The sequence below is a fragment of the Erpetoichthys calabaricus genome, chromosome 15 (genome assembly GCF_900747795.2).
Source record: "Erpetoichthys calabaricus chromosome 15, fErpCal1.3, whole genome shotgun sequence".
Classification (NCBI taxonomy): Eukaryota; Metazoa; Chordata; class Cladistia; order Polypteriformes; family Polypteridae; genus Erpetoichthys; species Erpetoichthys calabaricus.
Genome location: NC_041408.2, coordinates 69,027,717 through 69,054,795, shown reverse-complemented (window position 1 = coordinate 69,054,795; position 27,079 = coordinate 69,027,717). Strand labels below are relative to the sequence as shown.

The window sequence follows — 27,079 nt, the reverse complement described above, 5'->3', positions numbered from 1 at the left end:
ACAAAGGAAACTGTGAATCTGATAGAATCAGGCTAAGTCTGTTTTATCTTTTTTTTCCCTCCTCTTCTACCTAGGTGTCTCTTTGAGGCAGTTGTGAACATTTTTGTGCAAGGGTGGTCCCTGTTTATATACAGTATCTGATCCAGCCTGGAACCGTTTCATCTAACTCAGGATGTCAAACTCGAGGCCCTTAGGCTGGATCTGGCCCCTGGACCCCTTTAAAGTGGCCTGCATGATCAATATTCAAAAATGTTACATAAGGCCAGCAATGACTGTTAGTTTTCTTCTAAGACACCCCCCCCCCCCCCCCCCCCCCCCCCCCCCTTAATGTGTGTTTCATAGGCAAATTGTATCTGTATATGATATGGCCAGATTACTTTTACACCTAATATTAAAATGCACTTTCCATGTCCACTGGCATTTATTTGCGCAGGACAGTGTATCACAGCTGCTGACTTGTTGGTTAGAGCGGAACTTGGCTGCTCATAGTGACCCAAGTGACTTGATGCCACTTTGCCATAAAGGGCTTTAGTGGCAAAAGTAGTGGTTTTATCATAAAGCCAAAGATGCGGCAGTTTCGCGGAGGAGATGATAGCTTGACTTCACACAAGTCACTGCTGCCACCGTTCACACTTTGTAAAGATGCACAGGTGTCAGGGCTGGCCACACTTCCCTAGCTCACCTAATTGCTGTCACCACTGTACACAATTCTTATTTTTGGTCTTTCCTGCCAAATTGATCATTACATGTAGATTGAAAACACATTTGCATTTCAAATTGTGTTAAATATTATCAGCTCTGAATGTGACTGTGTGATCCATCACTAGTGCATTTACGATTGTTTCTTCATGTGGTCAAATACCATCTGATTTTAGTGCATGTTAATGCAAGGCAAAACAAATGTACTTTAACTACATAATCTCTACTCTGTCTTTACTGTTTGACTTTATCCCCTGATGTAAACCTTTTTTTTTTTTTTTTTTTTTTTTTTTTTTTTTTTTACTTACTGCTGATTTTGGTCCTGTGGCTGCCAATAACCGTTTTAACCAACTGCAACATCCAAGAAAAGAAAAGCCGATTAAAGAGGGAGGACAGTTTAAAGAAAGCCACAAGGTAGAATATACAGTGGTGATGAGAAAGGAGGCACCTGTGTGTCTAGTTTGGAAAGGAATGTGCCCGGTAGGTGTTTGCTGATATATTTTGGCCCACATTTGGCATATGAAGAGTTTTTTTTTTTTGATTCTCAATAAAATTGAGTTTGACACCCCTGATCTTTTTCTGCATTTACTATGTACTGTATATACTTCAGGTATTCAGTGTGCAGCTTTAGTCAGTGTTCTTATACTACAATTTATGCAAAATTGAGTAAAAATAGCACTTGACCGGAAGTGTCCTCCAAACATTTATTGGCAATTTATAATGAAATTCGATAATTTCAATCCATAGTGAACTGTAGCCTGTGAGGTATTAGCCATAAGGTTGGTTGCCCTGTGGAGTTAAACAAATGAAATAAGAGTAGTGTAGAATAGTTAGCGCTGCAGTGATTTCCTCCATATTCACAGTGTAGGTACGTTGGTAAATCTTGGTTTTTTAGGTTTGTTTCAGACATTATTAAAGTAACTCATACTTTAAATTTTTCTTGCATTGGGATTACGCTGTCGGATTTCTTCATGTTGATGGAAAAGCAGTATATTCCTTGACATTTGGTTCTTACCCTGTTGGTGCAGCATTGCTGGCATCCTGAAAGAGCTAAAAGCAAAAAAACTTTGTTTTTCTTTGCATAATGTTTTCACCATTTTTAACTCGTTCATAAAATGGAATATGGTTTCATTGAAACTTTTGTTTGCTTTCTAGTACAGTAACTGATGAGTTGTAATATTATTAAATTGCCATTCTATTACCTCTTTAATGCAGGAGCTATAGCTACATTAAAGGTAAAAATCTCAATTGTCACAAGAGGTTCTTAAACGCAAATTCATTGTAAATTGTTCTAAGGAAGCATACCCTCTTTTTAGCAGCCTTCCATTGTACCAGGAAACAATAAAATTTACTCAAAACTAATTATTTAAACAGCTTGGCATTAACCCTGAGCATCACTTGGGCTCAGAATTCTATGTAAAAATAGTTAACCCCGAGTCTTTCTTGGGTTAAGCTGTTTTGATGAGATTTAGAGCCTTAAGCCTGAATAATGCTTGGGATGATATTCTGCTGCCATCTTGTGGCTGAAATAGTACAGGGTGGGGCAGAAATAACTACCACGTTTCAAAGGAGGATTGAAAAAAAATGGTACAAGGTATCACCAAAAACTTTTTATTTCCCAAATGTAGATATAAAGAAGTTTTTTTACTTTAAGTTTTAAAAATTTATATCGTCCAAATGGTGGCCTTGACGGCTGATACACATTTGGAGCCGCTCTTGGAAGTTTTCGATCACTCTCACTAGCATGTCGGGTGAAATTCCTTCAATTTCTTCTTGAATGGCCTCCTTTAGTTGGTCCAAGGACCGAGGACGATGTTTGAAAACCTCGGCCTTGAGGTACCCCCTTCAGTGCAGATCCTGTTGCCCTTACTCTTTGAGTTTGTTTTCCGGTCTGGAACACTTTCATTAACACGTAAACCGAACCGCATGCGAAACGCCCTCTGCATCGCAGTTACAGATTCGCCATTTTTGAAAAAAACCTCCACTACAAAGCCTCGATGCTCACCCGACCACGGCATGGTGACGACTGAAAACTTTATTATGTACCCTACGTAACGGAATGGACTGCACCCCTCTACCTGCTTTGGGGACCCCACAGTGTTTTTTTTCGAAATGTGGGAGTTATTTCTTCCCCACCCTGGTTCATACTGCAAAAACAATTGTGAATATTTTAATGTGTTTTGCCACTTCTATGCTAACTCATCAGTGTTCATTAGTGAGATGAATCCTTTGACCAAGAAAACCCAATGGCATGTAAATGAAAAGCTGTAAAGCCAGTTTTAGAACAAACCAAAGTTGAACTATTAGTAGAATCAAGCAATAGTGATGACAGTTGGCATTGGTCCTCAAATGTTGATGAGGATATTAAAACTGATGAAAGCAGCACTGTACAAGCGAACTGTGGTGATATGCCTCTTCTATATAGTTTTAGAGTAGTTAGTTTGTTTATGCATGCTCTAAGTGAACGAATGACAGGTTCAATGTACAGAAGCCTTTATAGACCATTTTTCTCAGTTGTTGCCTGACAGGTCCCTCTAGCTTTTGCATACTATGTACTTTTGTGATTTTTAATCTCAAGTTTTGTCTAATCTTATTTTTGTATTTTTCTTTTTTTCTTTTTCATTTTGTAAAGCACTTTGAGCTACATCATTTGTATGAAAACGTGCTATAGAAATAAATGTTATTGTAATCTGTAAATACGGGGCACGTGGAGGATCAGCCTTCTGAACAGATACAAGGTAGCATCCTTTGCAGTAGCTCTATATTTACTTTAAGCATCAATGTTAGGATGCAGATCAACTACTTTTGTCGATTTTTAAAGCATTTTAAATGTTTCAAAAGATTTGAATGGGCTATAAGTAGAAACTGTGTTTGTTGTTTATTGTCAAATCAATTTACTGGAACTGTAAATCTGTTAATAACCAGGGTTCAAGCAAGAAGTTTCTTGCTGTGGCATTTCCCACAAAACACTGCTATGTTTCAAATTGTGTGCATTCACTCTCTGCATGTGTTTTGCTCCAGGTATTTCAGTTTTCTTCCACATTTCTAAAATGTACACGTTAGGTTCATTGATAAATCGGCCCAGTATGAATGACTCATATATATATATATATATATATATATATATACAGTAATCCCTCCTCCATCGCGGGGGTTGCGTTCCAGAGCCACCCGCGAAATAGGAAAATCCGCGAAGTAGAAACCATATGTTTATATGGTTATTTTTATATTGTCATGCTTGGGTCACAGATTTGCGCAGAAACACAGGAGGTTGTAGAGAGACAGGAACGTTATTCAAACACTGCAAACAAACATTTGTCTCTTTTTCAAAAGTTTAAACTGTGCTCCATGACAAGACAGAGATGACAGTTCTGTCTCACAATTAAAAGAATGCAAACATATCTTCCTTTTCAAAGGAGTGCAAAGCAAGCAGTCAAAAAAAAAATCAATAGGGCTTTTTGGCTTTTAAGTATGCGAAGCACCGCCGGTACAAAGCTGTTGAAGGCGGCAGCTCACACCCCCTCCGTCAGGAGCAGGAAGAGAGATGGAGAGAGATAGCGAGAGACAGATAAAAGCTCAAAGGGCACGTATTGATTTTTTTTAAGTATGCGAAGCTCCGTGCAGCATGTCCTTCAGGAAGCAGCTGCACACAGCCCCCCTGCTCACACCCCCCTACGTCAGCGCAAGAGAGAGAGAGAGAGAGAGAGAGAGAAAGTAAGCTGGATAGCTTCTCAGCCATCTGCCAATAGCGTCCCTTGTATGAAATCAACTGGGCAAACCAACTGAGGAAGCATGTACCAGAAATTAAAAGACCTATTGTCCGCAGAAACCCGCGAAGCAGCGAAAAATCCGCGATATATATTTAAATATGCTTACATATAAAATCTGCGATGGAGTGAAGCCGCGAAAGGCGAAGCGCGATATAGCGAGGGATCACTGTATATATATATAGATATATATAGATATATATATATAGATATATATATAATATATGCATTGTGATTGACTGGTGCTCCATCCAGAGTTGGAAGTCCGTTTTATTCCTGATACAGCTGGAATGTGGTCCGGTACCAGTGATTCTGAACTGGATTAAGTGGGTTAAAAAACATGTGTATGGTGATTTTAATCAAAGCATAGTACGCATATTGGCCATTATGCAAAAATAAAGTAAATAAAGTGAATATTACAAACTCCAGATCTATGAGGCAACAGAGCTAACCTCTGTACCTCTATGCCAATATTTTAATAATTCAAATATTTAGCGACAGTTTTGCAGCAACAGAAATTGCCCCTCATTGTCATTCTTCTCAGGTCAGTTCCTAACTTTCACAATAATAAAATTAAAAGACTGTCTTGTGTTCATGCCAACAGTGTGCCCTTATGCAGCAGTGGTCTATTCGGCATACTGGCCAAATATTTTGGCTCTCCACACTTCTTTAAGTTACTTCTTTAAGTTCTTTAACCAAATTGGTAGTCACAGAGGCAAATTGAAATCCACGGTAGCAAAAAGGGATATACCCTATGTAAAGTATGTGTGGGTATAAGTCACATTTATCATAAATGTGTGTATAGTGTGCATTTTGTGGGTACAGTGTGGATAGGTTGGAAATCAAAGGGTTCATCATTTGAATTTTTACTAGATATGCCTGTAAATGAAATGAATGCACTTTAGCAGCGCTTGAATCTGTTAGTCGGTTCATTTGGAATTACATCTCAAGTTTCTTAAGCAGATTTTGTGCTCTCAGTACCTTTTCTCCTTGTTTCTGACTTTTTAGGAAGTCTGTCATCCAGGATGTCATGCAGACATTTTTGAGGGTTTTGTGAGCAACCAACTTCACCACCACTGAGTTTACGAAATACTGATCAAAAGGGCTTTCTAAGCCACAAAAGCCATATCCATTTATCTATTGCCAGTTTATGCAGAAATGTAGTCTATAGTCGTACATTATTTTGGAGAAATTATTTTCCTTCTAATGTGTTTTTAAAAGTTATCATTTCAAACTGCCATACTTCTTCTGTGCTTCTATTATAAATGTGAAGTTTAAATCCACAAAACTAGGAAAAATGTATGTGTATAATTCTTAAAAACAAGAAAAATGCATAACTAATTCAGTCTTGTTTTGAATTTTGCTTTCTGATTGTTTATTTTAAAGTTGTCACTTTTGGTGATGGATGACATAGTATCTCATTGGCTGTCTCACAGGTCTTTGGTTTGATTTCTAATTTATCAGTTTTGGCAGGAAGAAATTAAATCTCTTCTCCCTGTATTTGAGTAGCTTTTGAATATTTCAGTTAATCTTCCACTTCAACATTAGAATGTCAGACTAATTGACAACTCCAAGCCGGCCTAGTAAGGAGGACGTGTGTTCCAGTGCACTACACTGGGTGTTTGTTTCATCTGGGACTGATTCATAGGACATGTTGCACCAAGTTTGCTCATTACTCTTCTCAAGTGCTTGAATTTTTTTTTTTTTTTCTTTGAGGTCCTGTGTATAATTTAAGTTTTTGTATGGCTTTCATTTAATTATTTGTTTATAGGCCTTAGTTAAATTTATTTATATTCCATCACATGAAGCTAATTATATTAGAATCCAAAAGAAATAAAACAAACTTTAAAGTGCAGAGGAGTCATTGCTTTGGCAGTGGCAAAGTCCACACATCCATTACGTAATCTGTATGATATGATAAATGCAATGTGATATCAAATCCAAGATTAAATTGTAATTTTTCAAATTATATTCAGAGTGCTTAATGACAGTCTTTATTTCGCAATTATATAGTTTAGACAAAGTTTTACATTCATTAATTGTGTGGTAATAAGGAAAATGCAAAGAAATGGGCGTAAGCAATGCAATACCTTGAAGAGCAGAAACAGCAGTATTCTGGGTTAAGGAAATCTTAGTATAGCTTGGCAAGCATACTTGTTGGTTATTTCTGCCATGTGTAACGGATACAAATTTCAGGGGTTATAGTTTTGAATTCTAGAAGCAAACATCTTGTAGTGCGTCTTGGGGGGGAATGCCCATCCATCTATCCTGGCAGCACTTTGAATAAGGCGAGACCCAACACTGGGTAGGACGCCAGTTTACTTATGGTGCACACATTCTCTCTTTTGATCCAGATTATAGTACTTTTATTTTGTTGGTACGTTTTATATGTTTACTTTCTGAACCATATTTTTCTGTTACACGGCTGACTGCATTTTTATTTTTGATACTGTCTGAGTTGACTTTGGCTCTGTTTAATCCTCCTATTGGTTTATGTAGTTTGTCATTGGAGATTCAGTATCTCAGAATAATGCTTGTATAAAATTGAGATGTCTACATAAATTATCATGCACCCTGTGCCAGCTGGGATTGGCTCCAGTGTCCCCCGTGACCCCCTGTTCAGGACAAAGTGGTTTAGAAAATGACTGACTGACATAAATTATTACCTGTGATTAAAGAGAGTATGAGGTTTGTGGTGATGCAAGATGTTTAAACAAAAATAGTGCAGGTCAGGCTAGTGGGTGCGGGTGCCATGCAGCCCCAGAGCATTTAATGAGAAAATTGGTTGATCATGCATTCTAAAGTAAACACGATCAGCTCAGTTGGTTTCCTTATTGACACTCCATATGTTGTTAAGCAAAGCAACTTCACATCCAAAGTATAAAGGAACCTGAGTAGTATATCCATCCATCCATCCATCCATTTTCCAACCCGCTGAATCCGAACACAGGGTCACAGGAGTCTGCTGGAGCCAATCCCAGCCAACACAGGGCACAAGGCAGGAACCAATCCTGGGCAGGGTGCCAACCCACCGCAGTGAGTAGTATATAAAAAACATAAAAAACATTTTTATAGTTAAATGATTTTATTTGCTTTAGTTATAAATGAACTAAAAAGCAAAAAATAAAATTTTTCTTTAACCACAATTTTACATGGTTGTATGTGACTAAATAAAATCACGGGGCACACATAAATTAATTGATTCAAACAATTTTTGAAACTTGTTTGGCACAGTGGGGAATTGCAATGTTGTTTTTTTTTATTTTATGATGAAAGTAGCTCTTCTATTAATTGATTGAAACGATTGGACTTCAGAGAAGGCTACCTTGTAAGTTCTGCTCCTCAGCCTGGCACCACTCTTTAAATTTGGGTTGCAGAACTGACCGACTACCCTTATGTATGCCTATTGTCCCTGTGTGCTCAGGTGTTTGCTGGACAGTACAAGGCTGGCAAACAGTTGAAAAATTAAGTTTGATTCAGTGGAAGCTGCCCTAATTGAGAGTGACAGTTATCATTTTTAACTATCTCATAGAGGTCCACAGAGGTCTAGATTCCTAGTGAAAGATCTAAAATCAAAAAATAACATTGTACTTGTAATCAATTCACATTCTAAAATGATACTCCACAAGCTTGTGTTTGAAATTTGTCATTTTTAACCATGTGACTCTTAGAGGGTATTACTACTGGTAAAGAATTAAATACCAAAAATATGATCGTATTCCTGTTCAGCAACCTCAAAATAGCATTAAATGACACTCCTCATGCCTATATTACTGATCCCCATTTTTTTTTTTTTTTTTTTGGTTGAAGTTTGGAGGAAAAGCAGTAACTTTGACCCCTTGTATACCATTAGGGGGTGAAACCCTAGGGTCAGTTGATGTAGTATGCACATCTTTTTAGAACATTGGAACAGACCAACAAAGCTTACCAGTCCTATCCACTTAATTCTTCTAAAAAAAACGGGTCTAGCTTTGAAAGTCCCTAAAGTGCTACTCTCTACCACACTACTTTGTCACTTATTCCAAGTGTCTATGATTCTCTGTGTAAAGAAAAACTTCCTAATGTTTGTGCATCAAGATCAAACTGTACACAGCAGTCCAGATGAGGCCTCTATAATGTGTTTTAAAGCTTGAGCATAACCTTCTTAGACTTGAACTCTACACAACCATGCATTATGTTAGGCTTCTGAACATTCTCTGGCAGTTGACAGTGTCAAGTTCACTTGTAGTTTTGATTTTCAAACCGCCCATTGTGTAAGCAAACTTAACATTTTTACTTCCTACACGTAATACTTTACATTTCCTTACATTAAATTTCAACTGCCACAAATCTACTCAAGCCTGCCATCCAGTTCCTTCTGTAATGATTCAACAGATTTGAGATTATCTGCCAATCCACCTATCTTGGTATCATCTGCAAACGTAATCAGCTTGTTACTTACAGTGCATCCGGAAAGTATTCACAGCACCTTATATGTTACAGCCTTATTCCAAAATGGATTAAATTCATTTTTTTCCTCAGAATTCTACACACAACACCCCATAATAACAACGTGAAAAAAGTTTACTTGAGGTTTTTGCAAATTTATGAAAAATAAAAAAACTGAGAAATCACATGTACACAAGTATTCACAGCCTTTGCTCAATACTTTGTCGAATGCACCTTTGGCAGCAATTCCAGCCTCAAGTCTTGTTGAATATGATGCCACAAGCTTGGCACACCTATCCTTGGCCAGTTTCGCCCATTCCTCTTTGCAGCACCTCTCAAGCTCCATCAGGTTGGATGGGAAGTGTCGGTACACAGCCATTTTAAGATCTCTCCAGAGATGTTCAATCGGATTCAAGTCTGGGCTCTGGCTGAGCCACTCAAGGACATTCACAGAGTTGTCCTGAAGCCACTCCTTTGATATCTTGGCTGTGTGCTTAGGGTCATTGTCCTGCTGAAAGATGAACCGTCGCCCCAGTCTGAGGTCAAGAGCGCTCTAGAGCAGGTTTTCATCCAGGATGTCTCTGTACATTGCTGCAGTCATCTTTCTTTTTATCCTGACTAGTCTCTCAGTTCCTGCCGCTGAAAAACATCCCCACAGCATGATGCTGCCACCACCATGCTTCACTGTAGGGATGGTGCCAGGTTTTCCCCAAATGTGACGCCTGCATTCACACCAAAGTGTTCAATCTTTGTCTCATCAGACCAGAGAATTTTCTTTCTCATGGTCTGAGAGTCCTTCAGGTGCCTTTTGGCAAACTCCAGGTGGGCTGCCACGTGCCTTTTACTAAGGAGTGGCTTCCGTCTGGCCACTCTACCATACAGGCCTGATTGGTGGATTGCTGCAGAGATGGTTGTCCTTCTGGAAGGTTCTCCTCTCTCCACAGAGGACCTCTGGAGCTCTGACAGAGTGACCATCGGGTTCTTGGTCACCTCCCTGACTAAGGCCCTTCTCCCCCGATCGCTCAGTTTAGATGGCCGGCCAGCTCTAGGAAGAGTCCTGGTGGTTTTGAACTTCTTCCACTTACGGATGATGGAGGCCACTGTGCTCATTGGGACCTTCAAAGCAGCAGAAATATTTCTGTAACCTTCCCCAGATTTGTGCCTCGAGACAATCCTGTCTTGGAGGTCTACAGACAATTCCTTTGACTTCATGCTTGGTTTGTGCTCTGACATGAACTGTCAACTGTGGGACCTTATATAGACAGGTGTGTGCCTTTCCAAAGCATGTCCAATCAACTGAATTTACCACAGGTGGACTCCAATTAAGTTGCAGAAACATCTCAAGGATGATCAGGGGAAACAGGATGCACCTGAGCTCAATTTTGAGCTTCATGGCAAAGGCTGTGAATACTTATGTACATGTGCTTTCTCAATTTTTTTATTTTTAATAAATTTGCAAAAACCTCAAGTAAACTTTTTTCACGTTGTCATTATGGGGTGTTGTGTGTAGAATTCTGAGGAAAAAAATGAATTTAATCCATTTTGGAATAAGGCTGTAACATAACAAAATGCGGAAAAAGTGATGCGCTGTGAGTACTTTCCGGATGCACTGTATATTCCTATCCAAATCAGTTATATATATTAAAATATATAATTGCTTCTAAAAACATCTGCTCTTGTGCTATGCTATTTGTAAGATTGTCCCAGTTAATAGTTGGGTAGTTAAAAGTTTCCCAATACTATATCATCCCCCTGTAAAACTTTACTTTTTAAAATTACTAAAAAGAATTGCATTGAAATTGTCTGCATTGGCGGTTTATAACACACTCCTAAAATAAGGCCTCTTTACCTAATGCTTTCCAGACAAAACCACATGTCATCACGAAGATTGGGTTTATCGTCCAACCAAAGAGGACTTGCATTTTAATTCTGTTTGACATAAACGTCAACCCCACCTCCTTTTCTGTCCTGTCCATCCTTCCTAAAAGATGTGTATCCCTCTTTGTTATACTCATCCCCGTCTTAGTTATTTAGCCAGGCTTCTGTTACTGCTATAATTTAATTATGCATGCAACACCAACTCACTTGTTTTATGTTTAATACTTCTGGCATTAAGTCAAACTGTTTTTATTGTGTTGCTTATTTTACTTTTGCATTTAAATGTTGGGTTAGAATTTACATTACATTACATTAGGGTGCAGACCTATCAATACCTGGGAGTGCAGCTAAATGATAAATTGGACTGGACTGCCAATACTGATGCTCTGTGCAAGAAAGGACAGAGCCAACTATACTTTCTTAGAAGGCTGGTGTCCTTCAACATCTTCAATAAGATACTACAGACGTTCTATCAGACGGTTATGGCGAGCACCCTCTTCTGTGGTGGTGGTGTGCAGGGGAGGCAGCATAAAGAAGAGGGACACCTCACACCTGGACAAACTGGTGAGGAAGGCAGGATCTATTGTAGGCACGGAGCTGCACAGTTTGACATCTGTGGCAGAGCGACGGGCACTGAGCAGGCTCCTGTCAATCATGGAGAATCCACTGAATCCATTGAACAGTATCCTCTCCAGGCAGAGGAGCAGCTTCAGCGGTAGACTGCTGTCACTGTCCTGCTCCACTGACAGACTGAAGAGATCATTCCTCCCCCGCACAATGCGACTCTTCAATTCCACACGGGGGAGTAAACGTTAACATTATTCAAAGTTACTGTCTGTTATACCTGCATTTTTTATCACTCTTTAATTTGTTTTTTTTATCTTATCGGTATGCTGCTGCTGGAGTATGTGAATTTCCCCTTGGAGATTAATAAAGTATTTGTCTGTCTGTCTGTCAGTCATATAGTGCCTCTATCTATCTATCTATCTATCTATCTATCTATCTATCTATCTATCTATCTATCTATCTATCTATCTATCTATCTATCTATCTCGATCGATCGATCGATCGATCGATCGATCGATCGATCGTTAACTTTGTGCCCCTTAATTCCATACTTTTAAAAGCTCTCTACTCTCACCATTTGTATTGTACATATTAATTAACCCTTTTGCTGTCACCCTCTTATCTGCTCTACTTCCTGACGGCAAAGAACTATTGAATCTAGAAAAACACACCTACCAAATATCCACTTGTGATTAATTTCTTATTCTCTTATCTGCTTACAGCTGCTTGTGCCTGATCAGTGCCTTAACATTTACCCACCTGCCTACATGCTATAAAGCCCTTCTCTTTACCGCTTTGAAGTCAGTTGCTACCTTTTTTCCCTACTAAGGAATTGTTGTTTCTATTACTTACTATGACACCAGTTATTTACTTATGGAGATGCTGGTGTCGGCTACTGCTGCTTATTGCCTTTCCTTGCTAATGTTACTTTGAATACAAATAACAAGTACAAATAACAAAGAACTTTTCCAAATGTTCCCCGGAAAAAATAAAGCTTTAAAAATTTGTGCACAGCTACATAGTGGTAACCAAAACCCAGTTTTTAGGAACAAAATATATTTTTTAATTCACACACCAAAGAAAACGCAAGCTCTCAGACGCTTCTCCTTCTTTCACAAGGATGACATCAGTACGTCTCAGTCTCCCCTCACTCTTCAAGTCCTTATGATCATTTTTGTTGAAGACACCTATTGGTCTACTGCTTATCATTAGGGTGTAAATTCCTGCAAAAGTGTTGTCCAAAAATAGTCTACAAATGATCGTTTTTCAGGTCTAAAAGGCCAAAAATAGAGGGGAAGCCCGAAAAGCTTGACATCTTGCATAACTAGATATCAAGACGACTCGAATAGTATCAGATGCAGGTGTTTTCTCATACCAGAGAGTCAGGAGAAGCTGGACAAAAAAAATCAATTGATTTCAAAATGTTCATACGTAGTTCTTATGAACACAAAAACAGTTTAATTTTAAAATAAATAGACTCTGAGGTGAAAATGTACGCACCACAATAACACCAAATACATTTTTCTCAGTCATAGTAGAAGCAATAGAGTGGTGCTCAGTTAATTAACGGAGTGGAGTTCATTTGACTCCAGTGTTGATGCTGCTGTTTCCCATGAGTCCATAGTGATAAGTGGGCTTGTTAACTGAGTGATTCACCCCTTCCTGTATAAGCAATGCACATTTTTTTTGCTGAATGCTTTAGAAAAAATGAAAATTGTGATGAATTAATAACAATGTGTCTCATTAAACTCTGTGAAATTGAAGACTGCTTTAACCTACAACTAAAATATTAGTTTCGGATGGATAAATCTTTTTCGTGTGTGCCTTCAGTAAATTTAAAACCAGTCCACCCTCATCCTTTCTCGATAGCAAAAAGTTGTTCAAATACAGAAAATTAAAAACAGGTGAATACAGAGCTACTGTAGTTTTAAGGTTATCGGAAATTCTGTATCATTCAATAATCTAATTACATATCATGTCTGATATAAAGCAAAGAGGGTAGATCTTATAAAAAATATTCAGAGACAGTGCTTCATAATATTTATTGAAAAATAACCTTTTTCATAAAGCAACAACTTGCATCTTTCACCAAATGATGTGCGAAATGGACGTGTTCTCACCACTAAAACTGAAACAAATTCATGTTGAATATACAAGCTGACACTTTGTACTTTAGAAATGTCAGGCATCGAATATAGCACTGTCAAAAGTCTGACCTGCAGTTCTGAAGTCTGACCTCTCTTTGTCACAATAATTTTAGTTTGTTCTCATCTCACACCTAAGCTTTTGTCACTGTCAAATGCAGTTATTATTTTAGACAGCCAAGGTCCTGTGGTAGAAAGCTATACATAGTGGTTTGCATATATTCTGTGCTAAATAAAGAAATGTAATAGTATATCTCAGATTAAACAATCACAACTTCGGCTGTGTTTGTATTTAAACATTTACTTTTAAAAGATTACAGTTTTGGGCGCCAGATCTTTGCTGCTAGACAAAAAGGCGACATTAGAAATTCAAACAAGGCCGCTTTGTTCCTTGACAGTTTTAGGTAACATTTATTTTTCCTGTGACCACTAGAGCTAAGCTACACACAGATTAGTAAAGTCTGTTAGGCTTAACACATATTTCTTAAATTCTTTTTTGTTGCCTTGTATTTATTTTTTTTATGCTTTCTGTTTTTCATGATTATCACGTACATTTTATCATTAATTAACTGATTCATGGTAAGCTTACTTATAAACTTCAACTTACCTTACAACTAACAGTCTTTTCAGCTTTATTCAGCTTTCCTTAATGTGTAGAAGGATGCCAGCTTGGATACAGCACTTTACAGAAGACGTGTGTGTGTGTGTGTGTGTGTGTGTGTGTGCGTTTACAGCTGTATAGTGGTGCAGTGGTTAAAACGGCTACCTCCCAGTTCCAGAGGATTGGGTTTGATTGAAATTGGGTCAGTGGGTACATTGCACATTCTCCATAAGTTGGCAAGGTTATTTTCTTTGAATATTTAATGTGATGTGAGTGTTGGACACAGTTAAGGAGAAGGTGGTGGGGGAGACAGGAGTGGAGTCTCACAGCAGGAGCACACCGTGAGATTGAGCAATGGAGCGGAGGTGCAGCTGAGTGTTGAGACTCGGGTTCAGCCGCTTTGTATCTAATGGACCTTTTAAGTCCTACTTTTTATTCTATTTCCTTGTGTACCACCAGACGGCTGTTTGCGTACCTCATGGATTGAGGACCACTGCACGCATGTTTAACTGCATTGGTATACGACTACTTTTGCATAACACTTGAACATTTTCAGTTACATATGTATTTAAAAACTGGACAATTTATAGAAAATCAATTTATTTAAAATTGGAATTGATTTTTATTTTTTTTTAAAACTAATGTCAGGCTTGCTGGGGCTGCAGCTTACAGTTTGCAAACTATTGTTAATCAACACTCCTTCATATCTAATCCATGTGCTGAATGTGATTAAGAAAAAAAGTTATCTTTAAAATTAATTGATTTGCAATGTTCTTTAAGTTAGTTGTCATTGAATATTGTAACTAAATTTAGTTAATTGCATCTTGTCAGATCAAATTTAAGAAGCTTAGCTGCATTAAATTCTCAAAAAGAGTAAAACTGGGGCCCTCGAAGTAATAGGTGGCACCAAGTTCAGGGGAAAAATGAAAGGAAAATTCTTCATTTGACTAAAAATTTATTGTTTTTGTGCACGCTGACTTTAACCGGGGTTAACAGATGTGAAGTAAACTAATTAATCTGCAAGTAGGTAAAGCAAAATGGCATATTGATGTTTCTGTCCTTCACTTGAACGGTTGATTCATCTTAGTATTCTCACTGTTGTCTACTTTGAAATGTCTAATTTACTGGTTATGCTCGATGAATAGTTTTGTTGTCTATATTACTGTAAAAGTTTGGCTGCACGGGATTTCAGTTTCTTTGCCTTAGGTCATGTAATGCGTATTTCAGCAGGTCTTTGTGACCTGATGATTTTATTTCTCACAGTTCTACTAATCTTCCACTAACACCGACCATTTCTTTTTAAATTTGTCTCTTTCCCTTTTTTTTTTTATCTTTGTGGCAACTAATTCTTTCTTTATATTTTGTATAGCGGTTTTGAACTTGGACAATGCTGTGGTTGACCTGGAGACCCTTCAAGCTTTGTATGAGAATGTAAGTATATATTCAGTAGTTTAAAAAAAAAAAAAAAAAAAAAAATTCTGAAATCAAAAAATTTTAATTTTGAACAGTTTTACAGTATAATAAAGTACAGTACAGGTGTAGTTTATATTGTGCTTTCATCCAACTATAGCTCCTGTATTTAAATAGATTTGCTGTGTATTTAGTATTATGTAGTTTAAAGTTTGAAAAATCACCTTGATAGCTTGTTAGCATTTCATAACATAACTTAGTCTTTTATTTATGTACAGTAATCCCTCCTCCATCGCGGGGGTTGCGTTCCAGAGCCACCCGCGAAATAGGAAAATCCGCGAAGTAGAAACCATATGTTTATATGGTTATTTTTATATTGTCATGCTTGGGTCACAGATTTGCGCAGAAACACAGGAGGTTGTAGAGAGACAGGAACGTTATTCAAACACTGCAAACAAACATTTGTCTCTTTTTCAAAAGTTTAAACTGTGCTCCATGACAAGACAGAGATGACAGTTCTGTCTCACAATTAAAAGAATGCAAACATATCTTCCTTTTCAAAGGAGTGCAAAGCAAGCAGTCAAAAAAAAAATCAATAGGGCTTTTTGGCTTTTAAGTATGCGAAGCACCGCCGGTACAAAGCTGTTGAAGGCGGCAGCTCACACCCCCTCTGTCAGGAGCAGGAAGAGAGATAGAGAGAGATAGCGAGAGACAGATAAAAGCTCAAAGGGCACGTATTGATTTTTTTTAAGTATGCGAAGCTCCGTGCAGCATGTCCTTCAGGAAGCAGCTGCACACAGCCCCCCTGCTCACACCCCCCTACGTCAGCGCAAGAGAGAGAGAGGGAGAGAGAGAGAGAGAGAGAGAAAGTAAGCTGGATAGCTTCTCAGCCATCTGCCAATAGCGTCCCTTGTATGAAATCAACTGGGCAAACCAACTGAGGAAGCATGTACCAGAAATTAAAAGACCCATTGTCCGCAGAAACCCGCGAAGCAGCGAAAAATCCGCGATATATATTTAAATATGCTTACATATAAAATCCGCGATGGAGTGAAGCCGCGAAAGGCGAAGCGCGATATAGCGAGGGATCACTGTAATTGGTATGCTAAAATAATAAATAAAACTTGCATCATTTCCTATGGGGCCATATGACCCGCTGAAACACTGTAATATCAAGCAAATAATGCAGCTTTAGAAGAAAGTAAAGGAGTTAATAACTTACACAAATGAGTTTAAAAATGCACTAATGGATGCTTAGTGTTCAAGAAACACATATATATTCCCAATACTGTTCATTTTTTATGTAAAGCTGTCCATATTTTGGGTAGGGTGTTGGATTTACATTTATTTGCTCAGCAGACACTTTCCTCCAAAGCAACTTACAAAAGAGGTCAGCATAATTGAGTAAACAACAGTCTGGGTGACAGTTTAGGAACAAGTATTACAAATTAATCACCACAAGTGAAGAGCTCAAAGCAAAAAGCAAGCAGCTTACAACTGCTAACCTAACAAAGCCAATATTATTTAAACAAATTGACCAAATATGAGAGTCTCCAGATGTTGCTTAAACACTTTGAGGGATTCAGAAATTCTAATGGAGGTGGGCAGCTCATTCCACCAGCCAGGAACTACGCATGGAGTGTCTTATTTGAGATTTGATGCCACGTTGAGTTGGCGTCACCAGACGGCATTCATCAGCAGACCTGAGCGAGCGTGAAACAGCATAGGATCTCACAGGAGTCTCCATGTACAGTATGTAGGTGCTGACCCATTGACCACTGTTGGCAAGCATCAAGGATTTGAACTTAATATGTGCAGCTATAAGGAGCCCATGTAGTGATCTGATAAGAGGAGTGACCTGTGGCCGCCTTGGCTGGTTGAACACCAGACGTGTTGCTGTATTTCGAATCATCTGCAGCTTCTTGCTGACCCATGCCAGTACTTCTGCCAGCAGAGAGGAGTTGTAGTAGTCCAGATGAGACAAGACCAAAGCCTTGACAAGGAGTTGCATACTCTGTCAGCTATGGTCTGATCTTGTGGACACTGGAGAGTGCGACTGGCTTTCAGCTCTAGGAGACTGGCATTGAATCCTGTCCTGATCAGTTTTTGTGGGTTTGTTTTTGTGTCCGCATGTGGTTTTTTTCTAGGGGTACTTTAGTTTCCCATCCAAATGAAGAGCATTGGGGCTTAATTGATTACTATAAATTAGCCCTGTGGGTATATAGGAGTTTTTATGAGCCTGCTTTATGGTGGATTAGTGGTAATCGAGGTTAGCGCCTGCTTTGGTTTCAATGCTTCTGAGAACATTTATTCAACCTCCTGTGAATATAAAATTGGTTTGCGTAGGTTCGGGAACTATAGGCATACATTTTACACTAACGTATGTAATCAAGATTTGTCTAGGTGGATCAAATGAATGTACAGAATATGGTATATTACATATACAAGAACAATGTGGAATCCATGTATGCATTCTGATGAATCAATGACTCCAGGCCTGAAAATGATAGTAAAGTCCTTGTTGCCATTGTCCTTTAATATTATTGCCTTTGATAGTGCAGAATGCAAGCTTTGCAGTTTAGAGTATAAATGATACTTGGGCTGCTTTCAAGGAGTGCGGCTGGAATTGCGATATCAAAACAAATATGCAGACCACAAACCTGCAGGAATTGTTTACTATTTACTGTGGAATTAAAGACTTGTAAAAGTCTCATTAAGTGTTGCTTGGATTTCTTGTTACAATATGTACAGCTGAGTGGTTTACGTGCTAATAGAAGTCTCTGCCTTAAGGACGAAGAGAGAAAAGCTGAATATAGCCATCTGTGCAAATTCAGCTGGAACATCATAATGAAATATCATGGAGAAAATATGGCTGTTTTTTGAAAGCTTAACTCACTTTTGATTGGTTTGTCTGCTGTGATGATTTTAGGTGGGTATAATTTTTATTTTATTGATCTGTTAATGAAAGGGGCGGTGGGAATGACTTGTTTACAGTTTAGCATTTCACTTCAGACCATACCTCCACTTGCACAATAGTAAACGCTTATTTTACAACTGGCATCTTGTGAGTATGGAGAACTCAACCAGCATGAAAGAATATAAGATGCTAGTTTTCTTATTTGAAATGTAATTAAAAAACATGAGTCAGATTGTGAGTCCTTGTAAACATGGTCATGCATAAAAAGGTCAGTATGTTCATTGATCAAAACCAGAGCTGTCAGATGCTTCTTGAAAAGGCAAGCAAAAGTGCAAAATGCAGAACAGGTCAGGAACCATGAGTTAATCCAAAGCAAAATCAAAGAGGTACAAACACAGGAGGCAATGAACAAAACTTGACTTGGGAATGCAGTATATGCTTTCTGGAATCAGGGTGCTGATTTATAAGACAGGAGCCTGCTTAAATATTATAACTGCTGTAAGGCAGGTTGGCCTTCAGATAACAGCTAAGCAAAATATGGTTTGAATCCCATTCCACATTCAAATGCTGCTCTTAAAGAAGAAAGTGGATCACATTATGTGTTTGTTCAGCTGACACATTTAATGAACGGATACTAATTTACAAATGTTCAGTACAGGAAGTGACATATTTGAATCAACTTTGGGAAATAAGCTGGCAGTAGTAGAAGTTGGGGTCAATGGTGGCATCTGTGAAAGAGAGGAGGTGACCTGGGTGAAGGAAGACCGCTGCTGGGTGGGTGAAAACAGTTAGTGAGAATGTGCAAGGCCAGTGGACCACATGGAAGGGCATTCATACAAGACCAATGAGTTAGCCAGACCTTGGGAGATGCTTCAAGCAAGGATTTGTTTCTTAATACAGGCCACTTACAGTATGATGTAATTCCAAGCCTAGCCAATTTAATCCATCATGCAAGTGTAGTGGGAGCAAGCCTGCAACACATCTTGTTGTGATATTAAACCGCCTTGACATCATGACCAGGTGCTGAGGAAGCTAGCATAATCTATGAAGACAATGAATGTCCGGGTAAACACCTGAAGAATTTTGTATCTTAAGTTGTGGCAGCACTGGAAGACCCCGCAAATGCGGCAGTTATGACCCCAGGAACTGACTTAAGTCAGTACTGATGTTTCCCCATAGAGATAGATGCAACAGCCTTGAGACCTGACATTATCATCTGGTCAGGGCAACAGAAGGAAGTCATGTTGGTGAAACTAAAAGTCCTCTGTGAAAAAAAAAAACATGGAGGCAGCATTATGAGAGAAACCAGGCCAGATATGCAGAGCTGGTGAGAGACTGCAATGAGCATGGCCAAAAGGCATCAATCTAGCCAGTGGAGGTTGGCTGTCAGGGTTTTGTGGGCCTTTCATTCACACGTTTCCTGAGGGACATTGAACTGTCAGAAGGAAACTGAGGAAGGCACTGAAAGGAATGGCAGAAAAACATGGTGCAAGTTAGCAACGTCAGTCCACCTGATCTGCATATGTCTGCGATATGACACTCGGCTGTATCACTCCGTCTGTAAACTTCTCTGAATGCACTTGGCTGTTTTTAACTCTGTCCAGGAAACCAAAGGTTTTTTTAACTAAACATGAGATTTTTAACAGACATTGTGACACCTAAACAGATTGCAAAATTGAAGAAAATGTTCAAAAATGACAACCAGCGTGTGCAACGGGGAACCCAAATATTCCTGGTATTTATATTAAAAAAAAAAAAAAAAACAAAACAAAAAAAGCAGAATAAAACTTTATTATAAAATTAACAGCAATAGTCACTTGCAAAATACACTCCTTTGAGATGCAATACACTCATCCCAGTGCTATTTACTGTACTCCTCTTTTGTTACTCTCTCTAGAGCTGCCAGCATTTTTCCCTGCATATCTTCCATGGTAGGAAATCTTCTACGCTTCAGTCTCAATTTTAATTTCAGGACCAAAAAGAAGCCACAAGGGGCAAGATCTGGCTAATATGCTGGTACAAAGCAAGCACCACATTGGTTTTAGTCAAAACCTCTTTGACTGACAGCACAGTGTGTGCAGGTGTGCTGTCATGGTGCAAAATGCATTTTTGCTTGTGCCACTGCTCTGAACATTTATTTCCTAGTGTTTGCCCTTAGATACCCTAGCACTTAAATGTAGTATCAGTGACTAATAATCTGTTCTCAGTGGGGGAAAAAAAACTTATTATTAAAAGTTCTTCATTGTCACCGCAACCTTCATTGTCCTTGGAAAATCTGCGTGGCAAATTCTGCCATGGTGGCTTGGAGAAAAAAACGAATAATCGCCAAAGTCATCTGGACAATGGTGGGACAAATGTCACTTGGCAGACTGATTAACCAGACTGTAGGGGTACAATAATCTTTGGTATATTTGATAACTACACCCCACTCTTGTGCTATTGACTACATCTGGGAATTTTGGGGTTCCCCTTCCTTCCCTCACCCCGTGTACAACGTAATGTGTTTCAGCACTAAACCATCGTAAATATTGGGAAGAGTGACAAAATAAAAAAATATTGGTTACAAGTTAGATAATAATCCTGCAATAATAATATAACACTCAAATCTGCACAGTGTTGGAGACACAGACATGGCAATGTAAAACTAAATGATCAACACAGTAACAGGGATGCTGTTGTAGACTTTAATGATATCAGTCTTAAGCAAAGCATTCAAAGTATAAGCATCTGTCAAATGGGGTTACATTAAAACTCTGTCGTCCTCCATTGTTTGCTCTCATCGATGACTTGATGATTATACTCTTTATTGTTGCTCCTGGGACAGTATAAAACATTTTCATAGTTGGGACTTGGCAGGTAAAACTGATGCTGTGCATTGATTAAATGATGATGTTGACATCTTTGCATATATTTAGCCAGGAAAGGTAAACAAGAATCATGGGTAAATGTTTAGAGATAAACATTAAACTTTAATTTCATTGTATTTTATGATTACATGAAGCTAATCAGTTTACATCAAAGGTCTAATTAGAATCTTTATGGTGGTTATTTATGAGAAATATTAATGAGAATAGTAAAATTACAATTGTGCTACCACCATCAATATAAACTGCCATGTTAGTTGTTGACACATATGCAGTAAAGAGCTACTCCAACTAGTACTTGTTTGAATTGCTATTCAGCAGTAATGCATTTTTCGCTCATGTGACATAGCTTTAATCTTTCAAGAGCAATGTGAAATGCCTTAGAAAAATGGAAAGAAACCCTTCTAATAGAGCCTAGTTCCTACATGTTTTCTGCCTCAAATCTGTATTTTTTTCCAAGAGAGTTTTGCAAACACATGTGGCAGGGATGACTCCACTCAAAGCATCTTAGAACACTGGCCATCATGAGCTGACCAATTCATAAACATCCTCCACTGAAAATATTTTGAAGTTAGCATGTAGCTGGTATTAATGTTTACTAGGCTGTATCTGTCTGATTGATTTATTTTTATTATTTTGAATATTCAGGGTCAATATTCATATATAGTCAAGTCGAATTTGAATCACTTGAAAAATGAATTTGAACATTATATAAAAAAAACAGAAGTGAGACATTTTTACTTGCCATCTGAATGTAGCCTCACTAGGATGCAGAGTCAAACGCAGCTTCTCGGCTCATTTTTACCGTCACGACTTATTTCTAGCACTGTTCCAGTATTGGTGCCTACAACACCAGGGCTGCAGATTCTACTTCAGCTTCACCTAAAGTACTGTTGGGGGCCAGAACCCCAGCTGCCTAATTAGGTGGCCAAGGCAGATAACAAAAAACTGTAAAACATTGCAACAAAATTAATAAATCAACATCATTTCAATTAAAATTATGGTTTCATAAATACAAAGATGAAAGAATGCTGAAGCCAGAATTAATAAAAATTATATTTAAATAATACAAAAGTTAAAAAATTCTGAATTAGTATAAATCACCCTAATTTGGGGTGTTCATAAGAAATGTGATATTTACAGTACATAAGTACATAATAAACAGCCGTAATTGAGTTAACTATTTAAAATCTTAAAATGTGTGTTTCAATGTAAGTGTTTGAAGTAGAAATATTCTTGATTTGTCATAGAAATTTGTCATTTTCACCCTGTAATAGTAGTCCACTCCATAGAAGGCTCGATCCATAATAAAGGATCAAAAATAACATCTTCACCTTCTGTGAGTGGCTAGTAGAGGAATAGGACCACTGGTAAAAAAAGCACATACCAGAAATATAATCATATTTGTGATCTGCATCCTTAAAATACAGTGAGACCTCTGTTCATGAATGCCTCTCTTCCCGAGTAATTCAGTATACGAGCATTTTTCTGTCATGAAATTTGTGTCCATACATGAATTGTTACTCGGAACCCTAGCGTTTTCAAACATGATCAAATGTGTATGGTTTGCATTGCGTTGGTTGGATAAAGGAATCTTGAGTCTGTCTGAGCCCATCCTTTGCCGAATAAATACACAAGTTATTTTTATTGCGAACACGTTAGCAGTTTTTTGTGTATTTTACTGTTGAGTTATTTAAGTGTATGGCCAGCATAGGGCCAAAGAAAGCATTAAAGGATGCACCCATGAAGAAATTAGTGAAAATAACCATAGAACTTAAATAAAGAGATCATCAAAAAACATGAAGACGGTGTTCGTCTGGCTGATCTGGCACACCAATACGGCAAAGCAGCGTCGATGATATGTACCATTCTTAAAGAGAAAGATAGATTCAAGAGTGCTGATGTGGCAAAAGGTGTTAGTGTTAACAAAACAAAGACCTAAAGCAACTGAGGATGTTGAAAAGTTGTTGCTAGTGTGGATAAACCAGAAACGGTTAGCGGGTGATGGCGTATCCGAGGCGATCATGGGTGAAAAAGCAAGGAAATTGCATGCTAATCTCATTATGAAAACCCCTGGAATGAGTGATTCAGAAGAGGAATCATTTAAATTCGAGCAGGGGATGGTTTGAGAAGTTTAAAAAAAGTAGTGGTATTCACAGTGTCATAAGGCATGGCGAAGCCACAAGCTCAGATAAAGTTATAACTCTGTACAAACTCTTACCATAAATGTAAATCTATCGTCTTAAATAAATAAATAAATATGCATTTATTGACCCACTATATAAAATGTATGTTTATCAACGGTTCTGGGTTGTGGAACGGATTAAGTAAATTTGCATTATTTCATATGGGGAAAATTTGATTTGGAATGCGAGTATTTCTGTTCACGAGTCACTTACTGGAACAGATTAAATCTCATGAACTGAGGTTCCACTGCAGTATAAAACACTCCACATGTCTGTATTACCAATCCCCATTTTTTGAAGTTTTGTGAAAATGATTAACCTTTTCGGCCCTGGATTTTGTTTATATGGGAAAAATTATTTTGTGAGATATTCCACCGTCCGGCATCCCAGGAGGGGGAAGCAGTGCAGTGTCAACACTGTATATGGTGGTGATGGTGCGCTGCTGACCTCGACTCGGGACGTTGTGGGTCGGTGGGGGGAGTACTTCGAAGACCTCCTCAATCCCAATAACATGCCTTCCAATGAGGAAGCAGAGCCTGGGGGCTCAGAGGTGGGCTTCCCCATCTCTGGGACTGAGGTCACCGAGGTGGTCAGAAAACTCCTTAGTGGCAGGGCCTCGGGGATGCATGAGATATGCCCGGAGTTCCTCAAGGCTCTGGATGTTGTAGGACTGTCTTGGTTGACACGCCTCTGCAACATCGCATGGACATCAGGGACAGTGCCTCTGGATTGGCAGACCAGGGTGGTGGTCCCCCTCTTTAAGAAGGGGGACCGGAGGGTGTGTTCCAACTACAGGGGGATTACACTCCTCAGCCTCCCTGGAAAAGTCTATTCGGGGGTCCTGGAGAGGAGGGTCCGTCGGATAGTCGAACCTTGGATTCAGGAGGAACAATTTGGTTTTCGTCCTGGTCGCTGAACAGTGGACCAGCTCTACACCCTTAGCAGGGTCCTGGAGGGTGCATGGGAGTTTTCCCAACCAGTCTACATGTGTTTTGTGGACTTGGAAAAGGCATTCGACCGTGTCCCTCGGGGAATCCTTTGGGGGGTACTCTGAGATTATGGGGTACCAGACCCCCTGATAAGGGCTGTTCGGTCCCTGTACGATCGGTGCCAGAGCTTGGTCCACATTGCCGGCAGTAAGTCGAACCCGTTTCCAGTGAGAGTTGGACTCCACCAGGCTTGCCCTTTGTCACCGATTCTGTTCATAACTTTTATGGACAGAATTTCTAGGCGCAGCCAGGGCGTTGAGGGGTCCGGTTTGGTGGACTCAGGATTGGGTCACTGCTTTTTGCAGATGATGTTGTCCTGTTTGCTTCATCAGGCCGTGATCTTCAGCTCTCTCTGGATCGGTTTGCAGCCGAGTGTGAAGCGGCTGGGATGGGAGTCAGCACCTCCAAATCCGAGACCATGGTCCTCAGCCGCAAAAGGGTGGAGTGTCGTCTCAGGGTTGGTAGCGAGATCCTGCCCCAATTGCAGGTGTTCAAGTATCTTGGGGTCTTGTTCACGAGTGAGGGAAGAATGGAGCGTGAGATCGACAGGCGGATCGGTGCGGCATCCGCAGTGATGCGGGCTCTGCATCGGTCTGTCGTGGTTCAGCTCTCAATTTACCAGTCAATCTATGTTCCTATCCTCACCTATGGTCATGAGCTATGGGTAGTGACCGAAAGAACGAGATCGCGAATACAAGCAGCTGAAATGAGTTTCCTCCGCAGGGTGTCTGGGCTTTCCCTTAAAGATAGGGTGAGAAGCTCAGTCATCCGGGAGGGGCTCAGAGTAGAGCCGCTGCTCCTGCGCATCGAGAGGAGTCAGATGAGGTGGCTCGGGCATCTGATCAGGATGCCTCCTGGACGCCTCCTTGGTGAAGTGTTCTGGGCACGTCTAACTGGGAGGAGGCCCTGGGGAAGACCCAGGACACGCTGGAGGGACTATGTCTCTTGGCTGGCCTGGGAACGCCTTGGGATTCTCCCGGAAGAGCTAGAAGAAGTGGCCGGGGAGAGTGAAGTCTGGGCATCTCTGCTCAAGCTGCTGCCCCCGCGACCCGACCTCAGATAAGCAGAAGAGAATGGATGGATGGATGGATATTCTACCTTTTGGGGTGTCCAGGAAGCTCAAAAATGAAAAAAACAAAAAAAATGATCACTATTATTATACAATAGCTGCCAAATACTTCAATACTACTTGTTTCACTTTCGTGTTTCGCGGACTGTAAGCTAGTCTCTCCAGTCTGCGCTAATAGTAACATGCCCGGTTCTAACGGCTCCAAACATACCTGTGCTTTACAAAAACGGCAGCATATTTATGTACTAGTAATAGGATGTCAGGGCCGAAAGGGTTAACTTTGACCCTTCATACCTCATTAGAGAGTGAACCCCCAGGGTCAAGTTGATGCACAAGGTAAGTTCTTCTGATCATTTTAAATGTGATTTTTTTGATTTTTTTCCCCCCTGAGTAATACTAATTCAACCAACAGTGTATTCAGTAAGAAATAGAAGTATGCAATGCTTCTGCCTGAGAAATCAGTCACCAAGTTAAAAGTAACATGGGAAACGAGCTGTTTCCTGAGAAATCTGGGAAGAAAAATGTAGTGTGGGAGAGAAATAGTCAAGTAAATCCCACCGTGAAAGAGTGACTATAATGAAGAGGCAAGAACTAAGATGTTTGACAAGGTCTTGTATACAAGTATTTAGGGAGGAAAGTCGGAATGTTAAAAAAAAAAGTACTTGAAGGAATACGTTAGAATTATCAAAACATCTGTTGAAACTGAAAATGAGGAAGGAGGAGGTGGCTTTTCTTAAGATTTCTAAAACAGTCTCATTTGCCAGCCAGTTATAGACCTGCTTCTGTTCAGTAATTTTTATTTTAAAGTTTTAACATTGTTTTCATGAAGAAAATCTCAGCTGCCATTTTCAAACAGATGCATTAATAAAAAACATGCCATAGCTCTAGGTGAGATGTACATTATTTTATCTTTAGGTTTAGCTTTATATTTATATTTATGGGTTCATTTTGGATTCCATGATAACCTTTAATTTATCACAGGCTGAGTCAGCTGAGGTTATGCTACAGAAGGATTATTTATGTTCTATACGTTATATCCTCATCCTCAAGAAATAAAATGGCTCAGCATGCTTCTTGTTTTTTTTTTTTTTTTTAAGATTTGTTCCCCTGAATTTCTTCATCCTTCCTCTGAATTGCTTCATTTCTTTCCTTACATGGCACCCAAACAGAAAAGAAATGTGAAGTGAGTGAGCCAAAAGAAGAGCAACTAAGCCAGGGCCTGAAACTTTAAACAATTTCACTCCAAGTAGTTGCTTGATTTGGCACCGATTCTCGTTGTTAATTAAACTCGTTCTTTAATTCCATGGCTTGTTGCTGCTCTCAATTTGCAATAGCAGATGTTTCCTAAATTGTTGATTTTCTCTTTTCTAAGAGCACTGTTAAAATGTTTTGGGGACCTGAGCAGATTAGCATTCCTGAGGCCTTCATCATTCTTTACTCTCAGATACTCTATGATGGACACAGTTTGCTGGTCATGTTTTGGCCCATTTTGTATCTCATTATTGCTTGGATGCTAATTAAGGAAAAAGAAACAAAGGATCGGAGTCTTCAAGAGCAAGT

General features: G+C 39.2%; 1 protein-coding gene across 1 annotated transcript in view; it reads left to right on the top strand.

The window, feature by feature from the left end:
* The window catches only part of fmn2b (formin 2b), a 293,106-nt gene that overhangs the window by 130,268 nt on the left and 135,759 nt on the right, over positions 1 to 27,079 (top strand). Inside the window, exon 8 of the mRNA XM_028820569.2 lies at positions 15,454 to 15,515. Coding sequence (XP_028676402.1) covers positions 15,454 to 15,515 — 62 coding nt within the window. The remainder of the gene's footprint in view (positions 1 to 15,453; positions 15,516 to 27,079) is intronic.